Source organism: Gorilla gorilla, chromosome 21 (genome assembly GCF_029281585.2).
Source record: "Gorilla gorilla gorilla isolate KB3781 chromosome 21, NHGRI_mGorGor1-v2.1_pri, whole genome shotgun sequence".
In the NCBI taxonomy this organism is placed as follows: Eukaryota; Metazoa; Chordata; class Mammalia; order Primates; family Hominidae; genus Gorilla; species Gorilla gorilla.
In genome coordinates, this window is record NC_073245.2 from 71,275,636 (window position 1) to 71,291,483 (window position 15,848).

The window sequence follows — 15,848 nt, forward strand, 5'->3', positions numbered from 1 at the left end:
GAATAAGGCACGGGCAGCCTCAGTCTTGTGCGGAGCTAGATACTTTATTCATCACTTGGGCGATTTGAAACTGCCATCTCCCTCCCTCCCTCCCTCCCTCCCTCACCCTTGGTTCTAAAGTGACATAAGAATGGTGATAAGTCTGAACTGTTTCACCTCTTAAATGCCATATTATTGCCCACAGTTGCCAAATACAAAATATCAAGTCCTCTACTGAAGAAAACTGAGGTCTCATCGTTTCCTGTGTCGCAGGTCACTTCTTCACCAGGTGGTTGACTGCAGTCACTGTGAGGCAGAGCCATGCTGTGCAGGTGTTATAAGTCATCCCACTTTCAACTCTCAGGAACACTCAGCCAGTACCACGCTGTCCTCGCCATCCAATATTGATAGCCACCCCCGTTCCTGCCAGCCAGCCTGGCACACATAACCATAGGATCCCCTCTGGTCATGGCTCACCATGCCTTTTCTTAAACTGCGTTTCTAGTGACATGGCCTTAAACGATGGGGTCCCCAAATGTACAGTGCTCCTCGATGGCAAGGTTGTATCTGGCGCCCTTCCGATCCTTATAGGTGCTGGTCACGATCCTCAGCCAGCCTCTCTCGCCCTGTGAGAAGTGGGATCGCGCGTCAGCCCTTCTGCAGCCGACTCCCGCTCCCCTTGCTGCTGTCAGCACCCTGCCCCCTGCTTTCTGCTGTCAGCACCTTGCCCCCTGCTTTCTGCCTCCATCTCTCAGGCCAGCCTTGGGGGATCCAGACAGCCCACTCAGCTGCCCCTCAGCTTTCCCATGACCCCTGTTCTGAAATAGCTTTTGTGAAACATTTCACTTGGTTAATGTTTAACATGAGGGCCCTCTATGCCAGAAGTGAATTCATCAACAAAACATGTTGACTCTAGACTGGTGCCTCCTCCAGCTACTACTACCCCCATTAGTCACCTAGTAAAAAATCACGACATTTCATCACCTGCACATGAACCGCTTTCCCCCCATTTCTTAATCATGAATTTCTGTGTCTTAAATTATTAATGGCTAAGACTAGGTCTGGCAGTTAATTTCTCTCTCCTGGATTTTTGGCCCAACTCGAGTATTTTTGAAAAACCTACACAGTATTTTAGGGGAGCCCAAAAACCATGATAGGAAAAAGAATGAGCTGGTTGTAAAGGAAGAGGGTGGCAGAGCTCCTCTCCAGCAGTGCTCACAGGGACTTCCCCAGGGCACCAGGCACCATCTGGAGACAGTTTTGGTCACACTGGGATTGCGGGGAGTCACCTAGTGGGTGGAGGGGCCAGGGATGCTGCTGAACACCCAAAGTGCACAGGATGGCGGCAGCCGCGCATGTCAGAGAAGGGTCTGGCCCCAAAAGCCACTCGCGCGGTGGCTGAGACAGCTGGAGCAAGGAACCCTCTGTCAAGGCCCCAGTTTTTAGCTAAAAGTCAACAGAACCATTCAAGCGAGAGGAGTACCAGGACGTTTTTTTCTAGGAATGACCTTAAGAAAATGAAAACATCTTACCCATGGTTCACCCCATGAATTCCGGACAATCCAGTACTCAGTCCCATCACTGATGCCCCACCCAGCCACGGAAACGACGTGGTTTATATAGGTGGTGTCCTGGTATTCGGCATAGATGCCTCCGGTGTAGTTAGCCAGTCTTTCTGTTGCCATTATTCCACAGCTGCGAGCAAGCAGTTAAAGAATTACCACTTTAAATTGAGAGAATTTACCGTCATTAGAAATAATCTGATACGGCTGGGCGCAGTGGCTCACGCCTGTAATTCCAGCACTTTGGGAGGCCGAGGCAGGTGGATCGCTTGAGTCCAGGAATTCAAGACCAGCCTGGGCAAGATGGCGAAACCCCACCTCTACAGAAAATACAAAAATTAGCTGGGTGTGGTGGTGTGCGCCAGTAGTCCCAGCTACTCGGTGGAGGGGGCTGAGGCGGGAGGATAGCTTGAGCCCGGGCGGTCAAGGCTGCAGTGAGCCAAGATCATACCACTGCACTCCAGCCTGGGTGACAGGGTGAGATTGTGTTTCAAAAAAAAAAAAAAAAAATCTGATATGACAAAAAAGTGTAAACCCGACTCAGGTAGTGTATATCTGACGGCTCTGGATAAACTTCTGTTGTTATTCACATAGTGTCTTCCCTGCTGAAACTGCCCCCTCGGTACAGCTTGGAGCGTCTCATCCGCATTCCGCACAACCATCCATAGGGGCAGACTTGCTATCAGCTGAGTGTTAACTCAGAAAACTGAAGTTCTTAGAGGGGAAATGATGTGGCTGTCTCGAGCCTACTGAGTACAAGTGGCCAGAAGGAAAGTGGCGAAGGACGGAGATGCCTACATGAGCACCTACGTGAGCCCACACTGGAGCTGTCACCGCGGATCTCTCCTCACCCGCGGGACCTTTCCTCACCCGCAAACCTCTCTTCGCCCGCGGGACCTCTCCTCACCTGATGGGACCATTTGCGTAGATTTCTGCCATCATCTTCTCCCTCCCAGAGAGGGAGCCGTAGTCTCCCACCCTCCAGAGGGTGTAGTTCCGGATGGCGTGGCACTCTTTGAATTCATTGCATGTCCCACATTGGTTAAACTTGTCACACTCTGGGGGAGAGCAAGAAAAGTCAGCATGAGGCCGTCTCCTCATCAACCCACTGACAAAGAAGCCCGCCAAGCCCACTCTCCACTCTCATCATGCAGCCTACCACTCAGCAGCTAAGAACGGAAATCATCTTGCTATTAGGTGCTGCTTAATGACGCTCTTCTTTCAGCTGCCAGGGAGTTATGAAAAGCCCTTCCCCAGGCCTTGGCAGAGAAGAAAAGAGACAGACATTAATTAGCACATAGTAGGCACCCAGGAGTTCGCCTTTTTCCTCTAATGGCTGGAGAAGGACCTTTCCACAATACTTTCTAGCTGAAAATGGAGCATAATCAAATGATTAGCACTTAATAAAATGTCTCTATTGCTGGCTGGTGAATACATAGGCCAATACACTGGGTAACAACAACCACAAAAAAGCATTTTCTTCTGTGCCCACGCTGAGGGGACCAAAAAAAAAAAATTCTGGTTATTTTGACTTAACAGGTTATCAAGAATTAGGCTTAAAAAATAAAATAAAGAGGGCCAGGTGCCTGTAATCCCAGCTCTTTGGGAGGCCGAGGTGGGCGGATCACCTGAGGTCAGGAGTTTGAGACCAGCCTGGCCAACATGGTGAAACCCCCGTCTCTACTAATGAAGTACAAAAATTAGCTGGGTGTGGTGGCGGATGCCTGTCATCCTGGCTACTCAGTGGAGGCTGAGGCAGGAGAATCGCTTGAACCCGGGAGGCAGAGGTTGCAGTGAGCCAGGATCGCGCCACTGCACTCCAGCCTGAGCGACAAGAGCGAGACTCTGTCACAAAAAAAAAAAAAAAAAAAAAAAATAGAGGACAGGCGTGGTGGCTCACACCTGTAATCCCAGCTCTTTGGGAGGCCAAGGCAGGAGGATGGCTTGATGCCAGGAGTCTGAGACCAGCCTGGACAACAGAGCGAGACCTCATCTCTACAGAAAAAAAATTTTATAAATTAATTTTAAAAAAAGAAGAAAAAGTACAGCTCTCGGTTTTGCAAGGCTCAGAGTCACTGTGTTCCCACTTTTCACTCCATCCACACGGCGGCCCTCGGCCTGCCATTCGCTGCTTTGGCACGACCTGTCTGTCACAGTTACACATCTGTCAGGATTCCTCCCCCAGGAACATGAGCACCTTGAGGCTCAGACACTGGTTCAATTTGTTCCTTGCACACCAAGTGCCCAGTGCCCAGTACTACGGGAAAATGGTGGATTTGTGGCCACACTTTTGCTAACACTACAAAGATAACTATTTATCGCAATCAGGTTTTTTTATTCTTTTCTTTTCTTTTTTTTTTGGAGACAGAGTCTCACTCTGTCACCCAGGCTGGAGTTCAGTGGTATGATCCTGGCTCACTGCAACTTCTGCCTCCTGGGTTCAAGTGATTCTCCTGCCTTAGCCTCCCGAGTAGCTGGGATTACAGGTGCATGCCACCACGCTCGGCTATTTTTTGTATTTTTAGTAGGGACAGGGTTTCACCATGTTGGCCAGGCTGGTCTCGAACTCCTGGTCTCAAGTGATCCGCCCGCCTCAGCCTCCCAAAGTGCTGGGATTACAGGTGTGAGCCATTGCGGTCACCAGTCACACAATCAGGTTTCTGATGAGCTCCATCTGCTCCTGTCAGGCTGGGTGGGTTGGAGGGGCCTGGCCTCGGCTGGGCGAGAGCAGTTTGGCATGGAGTGGGCGTGGCCCTGGAGACACCTGATACCCGCTTCCTGCTTCCAGAGCCATCTGACAGCCCTTCCCTCTGCGCCTTCATCTGTCCCCCTTCTCGAAGGACTCAGCCAGTCCAGGAGAATTCTTTCTGGCTGAACAATAAGGCCTGAGAGGCAAGGCAAGGGAGCCCCGCTGGCAGAGGGTGGTGCCCAGAGGACCTTCTGCCACTTCAGAGTGCACAGGGCGCTGCGGCCAGCCTATATAGCCTGGGGCAGGGGTGGAGGCAGCAAAGCAAGCAGCTGCTGGGCTTTCCCAGCTCTCTGCTCTGGTTGTGAGGGAGATCTGAGTCAGGTGGCTTAAAACTACCAGTTATGGCCGGGCGCGGTGGCTCACACCTGTAATCCCAGCACTTTGGGAGGCCGAGGCAGGCATATCACGAGGTCAGGAGATCAAGACCATCCTGGTTAACATGGTGAAATCCCGTCTCTACTAAAAATACAAAAAATTAGCCAGGCGCGGTGGCGGGCGCCTGTAGTCCCAGCTACTCGGGAGGCTGAGGCAGGAGAGTGGCGTGAACCCAGGAGGCGGAGCTTGCAGTGAGCTGAGATGGTGCCACTGCAGTCCTGCCTGGGCAAAAAAGCGAGACTCCGTCTCAAAAAAAAAAAAAAAACAAAAAAACTACCAGTTATGGCCAGGTGCAGCGGCTCATGCCTGTAATCTCACCATTTTGGGAGGCCAAGGCGGGTGGATCACTTGAGGTTGGGAGTTTAAGACCAGCCTGAACAACATGGAGAAACCCCGTCTCTACTAAAAAATACAAAATTAGCCGGGCGTGGTGGCGCATGCCTGTAATCCCAGCTACTCAGTAGGCTGAGGCAGGAGAATCACTCAAACCCGGGAGGCGGAGGTTGCAGTGAGCAGAGATCGTGCCATTGCACTCCAGCCTGGGCAACAAGAGCAAAACTCCCTCTCAAAAACAAACAGACAAACAAAACCTACCAATTATGGGATTAGGGTCTGGACTTTTCTTTCCTTCTGTTTCCAATGGGAGCAGCCTGAAAGGAATGTACCAGCTCTAGGGATTCCAGGCTAGCTTGGGTCTGCTCATCCACACAGCACCTCCTTGGCCGTAGCCGCACCTGAATGTGGGGGACCTGGGCCCTGGGTCACCAGAACAGGAACCAAGCCAATGGCAGTTTGGGGCAGCACCTCCCCACCTGCTCTCCACCAAAGCTCCTGGAAAATGAACTCTTCCTCCACAAGGCCCCCTACACCTCTCCCCTACAAAGGCCCAAAAAGCCACCAAAATGCCAGCCTGTCAGAACTCAAACACCATATTCAGGCCCAGCCAAAGGGGCACAGGAGCAAGACACTCTTCCACGAGGCTGGAGACATGAGGACAGGGCCGATATTTTTTTTTTTTTTTTTTTTTGAGACGTAGTCTTGCTCTGTCACCCAGGCTAGAGTGCAGTGGCGCGATCTTGGCTCACTGCAACCTCTGCCTCCCGGGTCAAGCAATGCTCCTGCCTCAGCTGCCCGAGTAGCTGGGATTACAGGCGTGTACCACCACACCCAGCTAATTTTTGTGCTTTTGGTAGGGACGGGATTTCACCGTGTTGGCCAGGCTGGTCTTGAACTCCTGACCTCCAGTGATCTGCCTGTCTCGGCCTCCCAAAGTGCTGAGATTACAGGCACAAGCCACCGCGTGTGGCCAAGGATGCTCTTCAGACCACTCCTGCAGCAGGCTTTTTCGTTGGGCTTCTCAACAGGGACTACGGGGTTCAGTTTTCTGATCCCCAGCCCAAGCGGGTGCAAGATAGCAGAGGGGGCTTCTGCAGGGAGAGGCTGGAGCCAGCACTGGGAACACTACCCCTCATGGTCAAGAGCACCAGCGCCCCTGGGGGCTGCAACCTCTGCCCTCCCGCAGCTCCCCAGCCACCAGCCAATGTGAGGAGCACGGGGTCAGGCTGGGTCCTCAGCCACGAGTGCCCGTGGAAGAGGGAGTGGAGGGCAGGAGGGTGGAGTGGGGGCACAGGCAGCAGCCTACCCTGGTCCTTGGCCTGGTAGTTGTTGCAGGTCTCATCAGGGATGCCGTGCTGGTGGGCGTAGTCCCACACGGACAGGTCATTACCCCCTTCACAGGAGCCAGCGTTACCACAGTCGATGACGTTCTGCACGGACAGGAGGGTGGAGGGCCACACTCCCTTCCTCTTGATGTTGATCCGATCTGCAACAGTCAGCACCCGCCGGTCAGCACTCACCCACTCTCCACCCACTTCCCCGAATGGACCTGGACGCCTCGGGCGGGATGCAGGCGCTGCCCAGCCTGGCCTGCCTTCAGCTCTGCCCAGCTGCCTGTGTCTCCTTCTCCCTGCTGACCTCTTCATGGAGGTCTCCGCTCAGACGTCGCTCTGCAGAGAGGCCTCCCCTGGCCTTCTTTGGGCACTGTCCTGTCTGCCACACCTCCCACTACAAATGCCATGAGAGCAGGGCCAGGGCCAGGCGGTCACCAGCATCTGGCCCTGCAGACACCTGAGAAGTGCCTGCTGAATGAAGGGCTGAATGGACAGAGACTCAGCCACCCATGGCAAGTGGGCCACACCCCAAAGCCAGCCAGGAGAGACAGGTCCTCGTGGACAGGGGGCCAAGGTGTCAGCTCTGTGAACGAGTATAGCCCAGGGAGCCGCATGAGCCCCAGTGAGGGGCCAGATGCGGTCCTGAGGGCTGGGGAAGGCCAGCAGGGACCCAGCCCTGAAGGCACTGGGGGATGCAGAGGGCTCCCAGCGGCTGGCTGACCATGCCCTCACTGCCCAGGTGGCTGGGCTCTAAATCCCAAGGTGCAGCCAGGGACAGCTGAGGGTGGTCACCGAGGGACCTGCTTCCCTTCCCATGCACAAATGCAATAAAACAGATCCTAGAAGGAAACCCAGGCCCATGTTCAGGGTCATCTCACTCTGCCCTCCCAGGACAATGATTTCACAGCCACACACCCCTGCACCTGCCTCAGGCCTCATCTCCTGACCCCACCTTCAAGTCAGAACTCTTCCTGCAGCCTCACCTGTCCCTCCCCCAGGGCACAATGAGCAGGGGGTCCCTCTGCCCATTGGCAGCCCCCTCTGGACCTGCACATCCCCTCCATCTCCTGTCACCTTCCAGACTCTCCCACACTGCCCCACAGTCTGCTCCTCCACCTGGCCTCCTCCCGGTTGCCCAGCCAGGGGCCTTCTGGAACTGTCCCTGCTCTAGTGACTTTGCTTCACACATCACTGAAAAGTCCCAAAGCAGACCTCCATCCTGCCGCCACCCAGCCTGCCCATGTTCTGCACCCCAAACCCTCTTCCTGGAGCAGCCGGTGGCTGGTTTGTCCCCTCCCACCTGACCGACCCACCCTAGGTTCCATCCTGTTTCCTCCCAAGGACTTGGCTCCCTCCAGCTTTCCTTCTCCCCGCTCCCTTGTCAGCTATGCCCCCTGTAAGCAGATCTGCACACCCCAAACTTGCCTTTCTCACAACAGAGTAAGCCCCCGGCCCCTCCCACTCACTATCACGGTTTTCTGCTTTACTCAATGGTTTGAGACAGTGCCCCGACCCCTACTGCCCCGCTCCTCTTCAGCCCTTTCTCTCTTGCTAAAGGTCACTTCTCCACTGTCATCCGAGCTGACCACTCTCCAGCAGCAGTCAGCACAGCGGTCGCTCCATCCTTCTGGAAGCACCTCCTGCCTGGGCTTCTGGAGTTCCACTTGGCAGTGCAGGGCGTCCCATGGCCTGCCCCCGAGCCCTATCCTTCTATGCCCAACCCAACCCGGCGACAGCAGTCCTGGCCCAGAGGCAGAGCTCGGATGGATGAGCAGTTTTGGTTCTGGCCTCTCCGTCTACTCCTGCCTGAAGCATCTGGACCCGGCCTAACCAGCTCACTGAGGTATGCACAAGCTTCTCCCACGGCCAAACTCAATCCTTCATCCCACCAGCCCCACCTGGGAACGGGCTTATTACTCACACCCAACTGTGGGCTAACACAAGTGTCCTGAATACGTTTAACGCAGACAAAGCCAAGCCAGGGTGTGCAGGAAGTTGGGTGTGTCAAACACATTTTCCACTCACGGTGTTTTCAACTTACGAGGGGGTTGTCGGGACATGACCCCACGGTTAAGTCAGGGAGCATCTGTAACTGTACAAAGTCTACAGCACTATGAAGAAAAATAAATCCGGGAGATAATTCAGGAAGTGGGGTGTCATATGCATAGGGTGGCTGAGGAAGACCCCGCTGAAGTGACATCCATAGGAGGGAGGGAGGGAGCCATGGGACCTCAGGGAGAGAGGAGGTGCCTGGTGGGAGAAGCTACCTCCCCGCTCCACTCTCCGCAGGAGCAGGGGAGCAAGGGGGGACTGGGAGGGAGCCCGATGGTGAAGGCTCTTGAAGGCCAGAGGGTTCTGTCTTTTATCTGAGTGGAATCCTGAGAGGGTTTCAAGCCAAAGAACATGTTCTGATGGGTTGTCACAGGCTCACTGTGGCCGCAGGGGCAGAGGCCAGGAGACCAGTGAGGGCAGTCGGCAGTGGGGCGGTGTGGCTTAGACCTGGAGGAGGCGGTGGGCGGTGCGTGATTTCTGCATCTGCTTCCAAGGTAGAACCGACAAGACTTGTGGGTGGATTATGTGAGGGACAGAAAACAGAGGAGTCGGGTACCAGTCCAGGCTTTTGCCTGCATAGCCGGAAGGACAGCCAGGGAGGACTGGGGAAGAAATGGGCTGTCAGGTGACAGTAGTGGAAGGAGCCATCCAGACCTGAAGGTCTGAGGCTGGAGGCGTCAGGTGACCGGGCCAGCGGGCGAGTGGGCAGGTGGATGTCAAGCTGAGTTCAGGTGAAGGGTTGGTCCTGGGGAAGCTGACACTCAGAACTCTGAGGAGCAGACAGCTGGGGAGAGGGGAAGGAGTGGCCAGGGAGGTGGAGGCGGGCAGTGTGGTGCAGGAGAAGGAAGCATCCTGGGGAGACGTGATCAGGAGAATGCTTCACGGTGGGCCCCAGGTGGCAGTGGAAAGAACAGTGCCGGTGGGGTGGCAGAGGTGGGACTGAGGCTGGAGTGGGTTCAAGGGTAGAGAAGAGGAAGTGGAGGGACTCCAGATACTTCCCTAGGGAGCCCAGAATTGGGGCGGGGTGGGGCCGAGGGCTTTGTGTTCCTTTTTTCCAGGTGGGAGAGCTTCCCTGAGTGGGAAGGGACGGGCTCAGTGAGGGGACAAGACATTTGATCCTGGGGGAGAGGAGGGAAGACAAATGGAGGAACTGCTGCCTTGGCTGGCAGATGGCCAGGGCCCCGTGGAAGTCCCCTTCTGGTGGCTTCTATTCCTCAGTGAAAGAGGAAGCAAGTGCCTGGGCCTGGGTGCGCTGAGAAGGAGGTTTCAGGAGAAAGTGGGGTGAAGCAGTCATCTGCCCAGAGAGAGTCCCCTGGGGAAATGCGGCAGGGCTGACCCCTGGCCAGGGTCCCGCATCCATCTGAAAGCCATCTCCTTCCTACCCGCAGTCCTTCACAGACGCACATCTTGTCACCTGACTCCCTCTCAAACAGTTCAAGGCTTCCCACAGGCACCTGGTGACCTTTCTATCCTCCCCTCACCCCCACCCCACCCTCAAAGGCTCTTTCACTTCCTCAGCGGGTGCCAGGCCTGGACACTTCCCCTAGACTCTGCCCAGTCCTCTGCCTCTAGCCCCACCCACACCCTGCAGCCCGCCCAAGGTCTCCCAGACCTTCCAGCTCCATCCACATCAAAGGGACCTTTGAACATTCAGAAGTGTGTTCCAGCCCCGGGGGGAGACGCCACGGATGCCACAGCTTCAGCTGGCTGGCTCTGGGGTCCAGACCCTACCCCCAGAGCAAGAACCACTCATTCACAAGACTGAGCCCATCAGACATCCTGGCACAAAGCCCAGGCTTCCGGGCTCAAATCTCAGCTGTCACTCACACTATGCTCAAGCCTCTCCATCTCTCTGCAAAAAGCCTGCTTCCTCATCTGCAAACTGAAAGCAATCATGGCATTGAGGAGGCGTCAGTGAGATGGAGCACACGCAAACGCGTGTCCCCCAGCCTTGGCCCACAGCGGCAGCCACAATGTAGTCTATCCTTTTCACATGGGTGTACAGCAGGCCTGACCCATGAGGACCAAGGCCAGGGAAGAGGCAACAGCACCACAGTGCTCATAGGCCAAACTCCCAGGCCACGAAAGTCCCATCTCCAGGGGAAATCCAGGCTCCTGGACCCTGTGCTGTGACTGGAGAGGGGATAGCAGAGTCCCTTCCAAATGCTGTGGGGTGGGCCTGGGGCTGGTTTGCAGCTGTCCCTTCTCCCGCCTTCTCTCCCAAAGCAGGGTGCAGCAGCCTCGTTGATAGGGAGGGCCTCAGTTTCCCCTTCCTCTTTGCTAAGAGCCTCCCTACCCTACTCCTGCCAAAAGCCTAAGATAGAAACCCACCAGGCTGGAGGTAGTGACCAGGTTAGGCCATGGGCTGTAGCCAACTAGCCTCACCCAATATTCCAAGCCCAAGACAGGCTTTCATCTGTGCTGAGAAGCAGTTTACTTCTGTATCCTCAAATACAGCCTGGGGACCCAGTGATTTTGCATTTCTGTTTCTATCCCAATGGCTGAGGTCACAAGTTTTGGGGGAGAGAGGGCACCTGGCAGCCACTTGTCACTGGGATTCAGTCCTAGTCCTGCCTATCACCCAAAAGCCCCAGAATGACCCAGCTTGGGTCACCTCAGCAGAGGGCAAAGGCCCGCGCTCCTCGGCCTTAGCACCCCAGCCTAGGCTGACCTGGCCTTTAATCACAGGCCCCTGGAACCGCGGGCTGAGCTGCCTGGGCCTATAAAGAGGCAGCAGGGATGGGCTTTCCTGGCCCACAGTCAAAGGGCGGCCACTCACCCGCCATAGCGCTGGTGCTGGCGTGGGCCCAGCAGGAGCCGCAGTATTGGGGGATGTGCTGGTTCCGGGTGATGCTGGCATAGTTGACACCATCCACATTGCGCCAGTCCCAGCTCTTGGGCAGATCCGCTGGGGACAGGTACTCATGAGGCCGGGGGTATGTGCTGAGAAGAGATCATCCCCACCCAGATCGGTGCTGGAGCTCCCGGGGGCCGTGGCCCCAGGAAGCCCTCGGTAGGGCCCTCCCGCCTTTCCCAACACCTGAGGGCATGGGAGTGGGGCCACAATCACCAGAGGTGAGCCAGGTGTGGGCCCACCTCACACTAGGAGGCTCCAGCGCTCTCAGAATGTGAAGGAGGCAGGGCACCCCCGAAAGGAGGGAACCGGGTTGCTCCCCCAGCCATGCCGCGCCGTAAGGGCCACCCCCAGAGGCCGAGGAGGTGGGGCTGGCCTGGCTTTCTGGCCAGGTGGGGCTTGTCCAACCCCACAAACATCAGGGCTCACCCTGGATGTGGAAGAGAAGGAGCGACCCCCAAAACGAAGCGGCTGGATCTGACCTTCCAAGGCCTGTTGGCGAGCAGGGCCCCCAGGAGGCAGAGCGCGCGCCTGGCCCGGGCGATGGGCCTCCCGTCCCCCCAGGGCTGCCTCCCCGCCGGTGCCCACCTGCGCCCCAGCGGAGCCAGCCCGTCCCCCCGCAGAGGCCGGTAGCAGGTCTGTCCCCGGCGGAAGTAGAGGCCGCCCTGCGCCGCGCCCGCCAGCAGCACGAGCAGCAGAAGCGGCCGCCACCCTGGCCCGCGCCCCGCCATGGCCCCGCGCCGGCTCCTGGGTCCCGCTCCGGATCCCGCTCAGAGTCCCAGATCCCGCGCCGGGTCCCAGATCCCGCGCCGGCTCCCGCTCTGGATCCTGCCCCGGCCTCGGCCTCGGCCTCGGCCCAGCACCCGGCCGACCCCGCACTTTGGGCCCCTGCCCCGCCCGGCCCTTAAGGCTGCGGCGGCCAGGCCGGGACACTCCCCCGGGGCGGGGCTGTCCCATCGCGGCTCCTGCCCCGCCCGGTGACCCCTGCCCTCCCCGCCCGGCTCCGCGCCCCGCTCCCTCCCTGGCTCCGGGGCGCCTGAACTCGCGGGCCAGGCGCGAGGTCGCCGGGCAGACCCCAAGCCTGACCCCGCCGCCGGCCGCCGCCCTGAGCGCGGGACTGTCCAGCTGGACTCATTTGCCGGGGTTCCTGGCTTCGGGGTTGGGGGCCGCAGGCTCATGGGCCCCCTTGGCCCTGCATTCCTGGGGCCCTGAGCCCTGGGGAGAGGCCCCCAGCCTCACATCTGGGCCCAGGCCTCCCCTAGGAAGGGATCCTGGGATGCGGCCACCGCTCCCAAAGAAGGGTCCCCGCGCCTGGCTTTCTAAACCCCTTTTCCCAAAGGCCCAGGCCCTTTCGGGGGGACGGTTCCCTTTTGCAGAGAAGGAAGGAGGGATCCTTCTAGAAAATGCCCCAAAGGAAAATTCCACTTGGCGCAGGCATCAGGAGTTATACAATGTGACTTCCAAAGATGCCTTGAAAAGGTTTTCTGCTAACGAAACTCTTCTTAGTCAAATGAGGAACCAAAAGCAGAAGTGGCCCCCCAGGACGCGGTTTTGTAACTGGAGGAGGGCTTCTTGCTCCCTGCGGCCCCTCTGTTTGTCATGGCCCTTGGGCCCACACCATGGCCTTCTTCTCTGGTAAGAACAGGGCCCAGCGTTCTGGGCTGGGGCCTGACAGGCTCTTGCTGGGGGCCCTTGGCACAGGGCCCACAGATGAGCTTGCCTGACTCTCTCCATACTCAGTGGCACTCACCACATTCCGAGCGTGCCACGTGGGCAAGGGGAAGTCACAGTGGCTGCCTCCTGACTTCCAGAAGCTTCCATGACCATTCCCGGAAGCGCTGAGGTGGCCATGGAATCCCCGCATGACTGTCCGAGTGGAGAGCAAGGCTGGAGAGCTGCTTCGTCAGCCCAGAAATTTCAGTCCTTGTTCCCCAAAAAGTGGTCACTGAGGCAAAGTGTGGACCCGGGGCTCTATCTACTGATGTGTCTCTTATTTGTTTGGCAAGTCGCTCATGGAGACCATTAGTGTCCATCAGTCATCAGAAGGTGGGGTGGGGTGGCCATCCTGGGAGAAGTCCCCAAGCTTGAGCTGGCAGTGGGGTTGGGAGCCAGGCCTCCCAACCTCTGGGCATAAAAGGAGTGGAAAGAGAATTGCCAAGAGGGGGCTTTCTTCCTCCCATGTCAACCCTGTGGCCTCCCTGACTACAGGAGCTGGGTCCTTGTGAGGAAGAAACCCAGACACAGCTGCCCTTGCCAGGTCATCAGGTGGCATCTACCAAAGCGGCCGGTTTTTGGCTTCTTCTAAAGAAAAAGCTAAGAACTCACAAAACTGTGCGGTAAGAGATATTGTGCCCCTCCCTCCAGGTACCCATAGTTATGATCCAGGTACTATGAAGTCCAACAGCACATTCTACAGCATGAGAAACAAGCCTGGAGAGGGGAAGGCCCCTTGTGCTTGGCCTCTGATGCCTGAGCTGTGATGTCCTGGGCCCTGGTCCCTGAATCTGGGTGAAAAGGCACCCAAGGTGTAAGCTTTTCTTTCCTGTAGCATGCGGAGAGCTGGGGTGCTCTGAAGATGCCCCGAGACTCTCCGAGCAGGTCCAGCGCATGTAGAAGGTATGACAGGCAGGGCCAGCAAGGCAGGCACACGACCCCTGCAGTCACATGGGGCCCTAAGTCCAGAAGTGTAATGCAGAGCTGAACGAGGGGCTCTCCAGGTTCACTGTGCCCTGGGCCCTGCAAATTATGTAGCTGGGTCTGATGACAGCAACCACACCTGCTCCATCACAAGTCCTGTACATCACCCGCTTTCAGCCCAGAGCCTCTGGCAAACCAAACTCACAAACAAGGGTCAGGAGGAGGGGTGAGATGGTCAGGAAGGGGAATAAACATTCACAGTCCTGCTCCCAAATGCTGGCACAAAGCTTAATTTATCTGGGGAGTTCCAAAGAGGAGACTCTCCGGATTTACCCTATTGAAAGTTGGTTAAAGGGAAGGATATTTTTAGGCTGGTAACAAAAAGGACGTCCAAAGTTGACAACTTGTGCCCCCTGGGTTTCCCTAACATAGAAGCAATTCAAGATCAGAATCTGATGGAATAGGGCAGGAAGAGAGGGAGGGAGCCTATCCATTTGAAATCATCATTTACTTTTTCTTTTTTTTGGAGACAGTCTCGCTCTGTCACCTGGGCTGGAGTGCAATGGAGCAATCTCGGCTCACTGCAACCTCCGCCTCCTGGGTTCATGCAATTCTCCTGCCTCAGCCTCCTGAGTAGCTGGGATTACAGGCACATGCCACCACACCTGGCTAATTTTTTGTATTTTTAGTAGAGACGGGGTTTCACTATGTTGGCCAGACTGGTCTCGAGCTTCTGACCTCGTGATCCTGCCGCCTCGGCCTCCCAAAGTGCTGGGATTACAGGTGTGAGCCACCGCGCCTGGTCTGAAATCATCATTTTCAAGCCAAGAAGGAAGGAAGGGGGCCTGATGAGACTTACCTCTTCAGCCCCTTCTGATGGGTCCAACACAGCAAACCACGCAGAGACAGGGCTCCTCATCTCTGAACCTGGCCCTAGTCAAGTGGATGCATGTCTGGCTGCCAGACTGCTCGGAGAAGCTGGCGGGCTGTGTCATTTTGGGGGTTACTAAAATCGTGCAGCAGAGGATCCTAAATAGGATTTTTGGTTTTCTTGGTTTTGGGGTTTTTGTTGGTTGTTTTTGTTTTTCCCTTAACTCGATGCAAGATCTTAAACATGTTCCTTGTGGGGGCGGGGTTGGGGATGGCCACAAACCCACCCAAACTCAAATTCCAGTGCTGCTATTAGTGAAGGATGTTTAGTTGGAGGAGTTCTCTGAAGGGCACGCAGATAAAACCAGGAGGTGTCTGGGACTGGAAAAAGAGGAGGGAGCACATTGGGAACCTGACAGACAGGCCACCCCAGCCGTTTCTTGCTGGGGACTGCTTGCTGGGGGTTGAGTTTAGCCCCAGAGCTGTGTCTCTCTCTTCATAGCAGACTCACCTGCAGAGCAGCTTGGGGACTCTTGGAAACCGGAAAGGTGTTTCCTCCTGACTTGGCTGCAGGTGCCTGCAAGGTGGTTTTGTGGATACTGACTCATCTTCTCATCTGGGCCGGGATCCGAAGAGGCTTGGGGCAGGGCACTTGGACCTTCCTACCTCTGAGGCCCTACTTGCCTAAGCATTGCTTCTAGCAGCTCTTTATAAGCAGCTGTGTGCCACCGCCTTCCAGCTTGGGGCAGAATTGAGTAGGTATTTAGAGCAAGGCGTCTCCCCTGAAACCACTTTGCCTGGAAAGCTTGGCACCTATCCTGGGTTTTCCTTCCTGGAGGTAACGGAGTCATTCCTGCTCCCAGTGGTGCTTGAGGGCAGAGGGCTGAGCCAATGACATTCTAGAGGACTGTGCAGCCGCATTTGATCCTTTGCACAATGCTGTGAGGGGGGGGTGGGGGTTGGGAGGCAGATGCTATTACTCCATTCTACTGGCAAAAAGACTGAGCCTCTGGAGATGTCAGGAGACCTGTGCTCAGCACGAGGCTCCTGGGTGGCAGGTTCCAATCCAGTCCCTTTTTTTTTTTTTTTTTTAAACCCCA

The 15,848-nt window shown here is 56.3% G+C and overlaps 1 protein-coding gene across 1 annotated transcript; it reads right to left on the bottom strand.

The window, feature by feature from the left end:
- Positions 1-25: 25 nt before the first annotated feature.
- CTSZ (cathepsin Z) lies at positions 26-12,167 on the bottom strand. The gene is made up of 6 exons (XM_004062448.5): positions 11,830-12,167; positions 11,167-11,330; positions 6,308-6,487; positions 2,449-2,599; positions 1,512-1,674; positions 26-605 (listed from the first exon to the last, which is right to left on the bottom strand). The coding sequence occupies exons 1-6, from the start codon at positions 11,970-11,972 to the stop codon at positions 495-497; spliced, it is 912 nt and encodes a 303-aa protein (XP_004062496.1). The 5' UTR covers positions 11,973-12,167; the 3' UTR covers positions 26-494.
- Positions 12,168-15,848: the final 3,681 nt, after the last annotated feature.

What these genes read in the sequence shown, in the direction of transcription:
- CTSZ (XM_004062448.5), bottom strand. Translation starts at nt 11,972, where the DNA reads ATGGCGGGGCGCGGGCCAGGGTGGCGGCCGCTTCTGCTGCTCGTGCTG. An exon ending in CAGCACCAGCGCTATGGCGG is followed by an intron (nt 6,488 to 11,166) that starts GTGAGTGGCCGC and finishes TGACTGTTGCAG; the next exon opens with ATCGGATCAACATCAAGAGG. An exon ending in TACGCAAATGGTCCCATCAG is followed by an intron (nt 1,675 to 2,448) that starts GTGAGGAGAGGT and finishes GCTTGCTCGCAG; the next exon opens with CTGTGGAATAATGGCAACAG.